This window comes from Opisthorchis viverrini, assembly GCF_000715545.1.
Source record: "Opisthorchis viverrini unplaced genomic scaffold opera_v5_57, whole genome shotgun sequence".
In the NCBI taxonomy this organism is placed as follows: Eukaryota; Metazoa; Platyhelminthes; class Trematoda; order Opisthorchiida; family Opisthorchiidae; genus Opisthorchis; species Opisthorchis viverrini.
Genome location: NW_008751714.1, coordinates 64,476 through 71,533, shown reverse-complemented (window position 1 = coordinate 71,533; position 7,058 = coordinate 64,476). Strand labels below are relative to the sequence as shown.

At 43.7% G+C, this 7,058-nt stretch overlaps 1 protein-coding gene across 1 annotated transcript in view; it reads right to left on the bottom strand.

Annotated features, from left to right (window-relative positions):
* Window positions 1-7,058, bottom strand: part of T265_03834 (hypothetical protein) — a gene marked incomplete at both ends in the record, with an annotated part of 75,777 nt that overhangs the window by 35,573 nt on the left and 33,146 nt on the right. Inside the window, 4 exons of the mRNA XM_009168415.1 lie at window positions 3,185-3,279; window positions 3,434-3,557; window positions 3,649-3,764; window positions 5,762-5,850. Of these exons, the coding sequence (XP_009166679.1) occupies window positions 3,185-3,279; window positions 3,434-3,557; window positions 3,649-3,764; window positions 5,762-5,850 (424 nt within the window). The remainder of the gene's footprint in view (window positions 1-3,184; window positions 3,280-3,433; window positions 3,558-3,648; window positions 3,765-5,761; window positions 5,851-7,058) is intronic.

Here is a 7,058-nt window from a genome sequence, read left to right as displayed (position 1 = left end):
ACGAGAACTGATGCACAAAACAGGTGCGTGACCGGAATAAAACTGGTCAACAACCAGACATGGATCACCATCCAGACGTTAATATGCTAGGTAGGCGTGCGATAGTAAAGCCACTAGTTTCATATCCACATTTGTAGTAAGACAGAATAAAACCGGTTAGTGTTGAGAAGGCGGAGGTTCATGCAAGTCAGTTCACAGAAACCGGACAGGGAAATTACCGCAGTCAAGTTCGGATTGGACCGGAGCACCGTAGATGCACTCCTCTTGATACCACAAGAGAGCAGATGGGGAATACAGTTAGCATGGTCAAAGATTAACAAGCTCCATGAAAGAGAACAGTGGTTATGAAGAGCAGACAAGGGGAAACAGGTTGGATGAGGAAGGAGACTCATTTGATCGCAACTGCTGCGAACATTAATCCAGCTTTATCTATGCGATGGATAATAAAGGCTCGCAGAGTTCCGTACTTACCAGTTCTTTCCAAAAACAATGCAATTTTTGGCGTGCCTGGTTTTATGTACAGTAGGTTGCCAGTACTATCCACTTACTGCGGAACACCTACGGTTGTGAATGATAATGCTTACTGCTAAGGACAAATAAATATGAGGACCTGATGCATTTGTCAGTGTCCATATTTCAAATTTGCGCAACCCAGGTAGAAACCGGCACTTGGAACACAAACAGCAATGGTGCATGACATTTCAGGTGGAGTCGCCTCTTGAAGGCGAATCGCTAAACGGCGTTCAAATTTTCGCAATCATCACACCGAACATCCAACTTTTCGGCACACCGCACTAGGTCCGGAAGACTGAATCCGCCAGTTTGAATGAAGACTTACTTGTCAGCTAGTTCTCTACTCGCTAACCGACCGTAGCAAACACCTCAGCTATAAAAGATGCACTACACGCTCTACTCACAGGGTCTGTCCTACAATAGCGCAACATAGTAGTTTTATGCTTGTCATCCTCCAGATTCTGTGATGCAGGATGAATTGCTACGAAATTAACCAAAACTACCACGGCGATCGGCGGGAATTCCGTAGCACTCACTTAGAGTCACTTGTTATTTGTATACATACACTTGTCGGGTACCGGTGCACACTTCTTTATTGTAAGTATTTCGAAATACTGGTTACAGTGAGTTGCCATCATGATAGGGCGGTCGGAACTGATGGGACAAGCAACTTCATCTATTTTGTCTTCAAGTTTCCACAGTGCTATTTTCTGGAAGTCTTGGATTAGTGTGTGCGCAATTACAATATGCAATTTAACGTCCAAAGTTACAGGCCTCATGACGTTGTGATTGGCGATCGCAGAACATGCCCCACAATCAGCAGTATTCCAAGTATCAGCAGTTTTTAACTGGGCAACATTTCGTTTTTGACACAAAAGCTTCACATCCGACCAAATGAGCAGGTCACCAAGTTGGCCAGATTTTAGGGCAGACAGTAAGACCCCTTCGGATTAGCAAACTAGATCAGTGTTGAATGTCAGTTAGAGGGTCTTGTCCGTTAGTGCGGTTGCATAGATCTAACGATTGATGGGTTTGTGGAATTTAAGGTTATTTTTTATCGGTTTTGGTTCCTTTATCTTGCGGTTTAGCTTGAATGCCACTAGTAGATTTCGTTGGTTTGTGTAGGCTTGTAAGGGCTAACACAATTTAGTCGGAGGGAAGGGTGGGTGAGATTAGGTTTACTGATTGGTCCTCACTATGTGTTAAAACCTGGCTAACTTGGTGACCTGTTCACTCTGATCGATGAAGCTTGTCTCAAAAAGCGAAACTGCCGATTGGTTACCCCCCTCTCAATTGGTTCCAAATTTTTTCCAAGTATTCTACGTGTTTTACCTATGAATCGATGTGAATGCACTAACAGGACAAACAATACGCGAAGAAGTCCCATATAGACATTGAGAACGTAACCAGGGGACCGTCCGACCGCACTTTGAAATGGCACGCGGGCTCATGTGCTACAATAAACTAGAAGGTTACGTTAAAACCACTACTCTGGGCTTAAAGTCATCATAAAAGACTATGGACAGCGCCCAACCGAAGCGAAGCTTGTTAATAATAATCGCTCAGCGGTAACACCCTTTCGGTGCCCAGTTGCCATGTCACCCGGAGAAAACACGAGGGCCGGGATACTGATAAAAAACTCACATGGCCTGAGCTTACAGAAACAATGCCATTTGTGTTAAGCATGAAAATAACGGTGTTTTGTCCTGCGCAAAATTACTGTTCTAGGCACACAACGCTATGTTCCCCCAGGAAAAATTCGTATAGAAGTCCAAAAAACGTAAATTTAGGTGCCCTGACGACGCGCTTACTCCACCGATTTATCTGATTTACGCGAAGATGTGGTTAAAGGGCATTCGCTGGGTGCAGTGTTGTTGGGGATTGGGAATTCTCCGGATGTCTTCTGCTAATTTCCTATACCTTATGACCCTGAGATAAGGTGAGTTCGTTTGTCCGAAGAGAATACAAGGCGCTGCAGTAAAACCGGATGATTGCGTAAGTTACAAATGTTGTCGGTGCGAAATGATGGGTTCCAAAACTGAGCCGCTGACTTCTATTTTTTTTCACACCTCGAACACCAGCTTTTTTCAGAAACACCAGATCAGCGGTACTGAGATAGGTTAAGTTGTTTTTAGGAAAACCACCTTACATGCGGTAAGTGACATCATATTTCACAATTTGCGAAATTGTATTCCCGTCAACCTACTGTGTGCTAGGTTGGACTCTCTTGAAACAAGTCTCACCGTGACTTCGGAAAGAAGCAATGGGACCAAACTAAGTTAGTTACAGTAGAAGTTGGTGGATACACCCGCAAGGATCACTGACAACCATGACGCAGCCTGTGGTACACATGCATCAGGACTACGTGTCCAAAATCTGACTATCCCTAACATCACTCTAGCAGAACTAACGCCCCTCATCTCCAGCTCACCACCTTTTCATTGGTAGATTAATACAGACCGGTTTCGACACACGGTCGCCCATTTCCTATTGTCAGCGAATAAAACGGAACGGAGCCACTGTACGATCGTTGACGCTGCATAGCTCATTTACTGAACAGAAACGACTATATGCGGAAGTAAGCTCATCAACTTTGAGGCAAGCAAATGCACGAGATCAAGTAAATCATTACTGTTCCGAGAAATGACAAATAAATTGAGTTGTAAATGACTTGCCTTGTGATTCCAACATAGTAGCTTTCACTGTAGATAGTATTTTGAGTTGATTCCCGATTGTTAGGATGCGCTCACTGAGATGCAATAAATTCTGTTAAAAAGAATGCAAATTCAGACGTTGAAAGAATGAAAATAGACCAGGGGGCATTCCCACCATTATGGTATCTCATAAATCATCTTTACAAATTAGTTTCACCTATCGGGCCACTGAGAGTGAGTAACATTTTCTTCCTCGTCGAACTCACTGAACGTATTCGCCTGTCGGTGCACTCTTTCGCTAAGGCTTTTGCGCAACGATTAGCATCCAGCGACGCGCCAGCAATTGCCATCGCGACGTTGATCAAATCTTTTTTCGTACCGTATTCACCACTAGAAAGAAGAAAGGGTTGATGTGAATTGCGAAACGAGGGAGCGTCTTCGAACTGGAGGTACCCGAAGTCACATTGAAAGGTAGGCTTACCGCACGATTTGGCTCAGTTGCGCCATGAGTGCTGCCATCCTCTTGGTTGTCGCAATCAGCTCATTGTCTCTGCTACACCACAGGCGTGCCTCTTGGTGAAGTGCATGAGCAGCCGCCTGAAGTAAACGGATGAAAGGATTATTATGAGAAACCAGCGGAAGAAAATACTGACTGCGAAGGGCTTACAGATAGGTGTTGCCCCGGGAGTTTTCAGCCAACTCGCGCAATCCACTACCACTTATCTTGTTAATTAAGCGTATGGCTACCATCCCACGGCAGCACGGATTAGTGAAAATATCATAGGCTGTCAGCTTTCAGATTACTATGATAAAGTGTCCTGAAGCAATCAAGATAGTGAGAAATTAACGCAGCAAGATTTTTGGGCCACTCAATGATAATCATCTCGTCAAAGGGGATTTTGTAGTTTGGAAACCTCCACAAATCACTTCGCTGTACCTTTAGTGAACGTGGATATTTTGACTACGATTTCTCCATTCATGTTCTGGATCAGCTAAAACCAGTAGATGGATCATAGAGGATTGCACGTTGCTCTACGCCAAACCAGTTATCCTGTGCAGGGTACTACCATTTACAGTTGGCGACAGATCTATTTCATCAGTGTTGAAAACACTTTCCAGACGGACGGACTAGACATGGAGGCATTGACGAAATTACAAGTTTACGGGAGAAATCAACTAGAGTCTGTGGTGTTAGCCCAAAAATGAGAACCTTCCACACTACCTGGTCAATAAGACTCAGGTGCATAAATTTAGGCACTATAGTACACAACACTGCCACCTGTCAAAAACAGACTGGGGGGATGAGGCTTTCAAATTAGAAAACAGTGATTCATGCCTCTCACACATTAAGAACAGTTTTCAGCTCTGTCCCGTTAATGTCTTGTACTAACAAACATGCAGTCCGAATACCAACTTGATTGAGATTCTATGAAGCGCACTAGCACAGTCAGTGTGTAGCAGTACAGGCGACCATAATCCCATAACTGAGTTTGTGGTTGCTCTAGAAAGGGAATAGCTCGACCGAAATTCTATCCACACAGTAAAAGTACCACGAATTGATTTACGAAGGGTTTGAGTTGAAGTGACCGAAAACACCATCACAAGGCGAGATGGCTATCATTAATTGGTTTCAGAATTTCATCATGCTCACTTTTCGCTTCTTAGCTTATCACAGAATTGTTGTATTGGCTGGGTTTGAGTTCCGGTGTAACATGTGACGTGTCGACAGGAAAATTGCATCCACTAGGTTTGATGTAGTGAAACACATAGACGGCCCTATGATTTAATCTTGTTGTGTATGATAGTAATGGACATCTTGGGTCGCAAAAGTTCGACAACGTCAGTTGAACCTAAATCTTCGATAGCCTCAAAATTCACTCCCGCTATTGGTAAACTTTGCCGAAAAACACCAACCCATACTAAACACCTCCCCAATATGACAGCTTTGTTGTCTTAATATGACGAATAACGTAATGCCATTACCTACAAGAAGCTGAAGCTAGGAGAATAACTATTTATGGAAAGCGTCTAGAAGCACTAGAATGTAAGGGGCAAAAAATCTGGTACATCCAGACTTAGTTGCTCCCGAAACGTTACCCCTAAAGAAGTGACTACTTACAACAATATGGTCAGGGAATCCTATGCGCAGGTTCCGAGTTGTCCGCTGGTAGTTTGATAGGATGTTAACTGAGAAATCTGAATAAATCCTGAGGGCAAACAATCCGCAAGCATCGAGATGAGGATAGTGTCCTTGACTTACGACTCTACGGCGAATGACGGGTGTCTTGAAAGAACATTGAATGACTACTACCCAGGCCTCAGTTTTATGAACCATAAGACAGTCATGTGCTCCGGGGCTGCATTCCCAAAGTGTTGACTGGCTTCGTCACGACTTGTTTTGTAGATTGAAAAATTCCATCAGAAATTTAAAATAACCCAAAAGACTATGGATCAGTGTATATCACAATAATTCACGGGCTTCATCGAATTTGTTATGGTAATCCGACAGACAGTACATCACAATGTTGGGTTATAATACTTATTGGCGCATGAATCCAGCCAGAAAGTTTCACGGCGAGTAGGATAAAACATACCATGATGGGTTGGTTTTCCTCTGGTGGTGGGAAATTGAACTCTTCTTCAATATCTGTATCCGAAGTATCTGTTCCCGATGCCGCAGGAGCTGAAATAATGAGGAATTAAACACCAGTTGAATGACGAGGCTGACAATGGAAAGCAAGGCACCGCGTGCAATTCGTAGGGTGGTGTACTTTTACCCATTGACGAAGCCATTAATAGAGTCCCGAATGTTCTAAACCAAAAAAGGCTCCAAAAGTGGGCAGCCTCGGGCGAGAGAACTTATCCCTCTGAACAGTTTAAGACCAGCATTCCCCGGCGAATCACACTTCAGAGTTGGTCTCTGTTTACCAACGTTCGAATACCTTCATACTCGCTCTGCATTTGTAAACAAGTTGCATGAGAATTCTGGCGAGCATTAACTTCATTGTCATGCAACGTAACCGATGGAGTTCTTTTAGCCTAGGATGACCATGGATTGCGATTCTAGTATATGTATTGACTACACCTAAAACACTGAGAGAGTAGCCGAGTTACACTAGTTTGCTGGGTCTCAGCAGTCAAATGGGTATGCTCAATGTCACTTGAATGAACAACCATGTGGAACGACCGGTAATTCACGAATGAAGTGAATCTTATATCGGTTGGTTCAGTGTGACTTATCAGTGTCCAAATTAACACATACCAGTCGCTGATGTACGGCATTCCTGATTCCACATAGTCAAGACACTTTCACCACCTACTGGACAAAATTCAATGTTCTAGTACAGATCTTCGGATGGCACAAGTCACTTCGGCTTCTATCCAATTGGGAACAACTATAATGAGAGTTCAGAATGAGAATCGCAAACTGCCCTCAACGCAAAAAGATAACTTTGCACATCTCGGTTCCAAAAACAGTCGTGTGTGGTGTTGTAGGGGGCTCCGATGCCTGAAAGGTTACCTAATGTGCTTATCAAAGGTTGGAGAATCGGTAACTGAAAAATGATTTGCAAAAATGGACTTCCTACAAGTCGGTATGAATGTTTGATATGAAGAAGTCGAGCAATAATGAACCTATTTCCCATGTTTTACACAAATGATGAACCTGTGAGTGAAAAACATTTCACTGATCATGCGAAAAAGTGTCTTGTCACATGCAACAATGGGACGGATGTGCAATTGGCACGCTGTTCATGCAGACGGGATCCACACTACCTGTGAAGGCATACCCATCGCCAACGGTGAACGTCAAAGGTTGGTGGTGAACCAAATTAGGTCCGTGAATTTGGTGTCTGGCTCTATGGAGCACAGGTGGGATCACAACCGGATGGT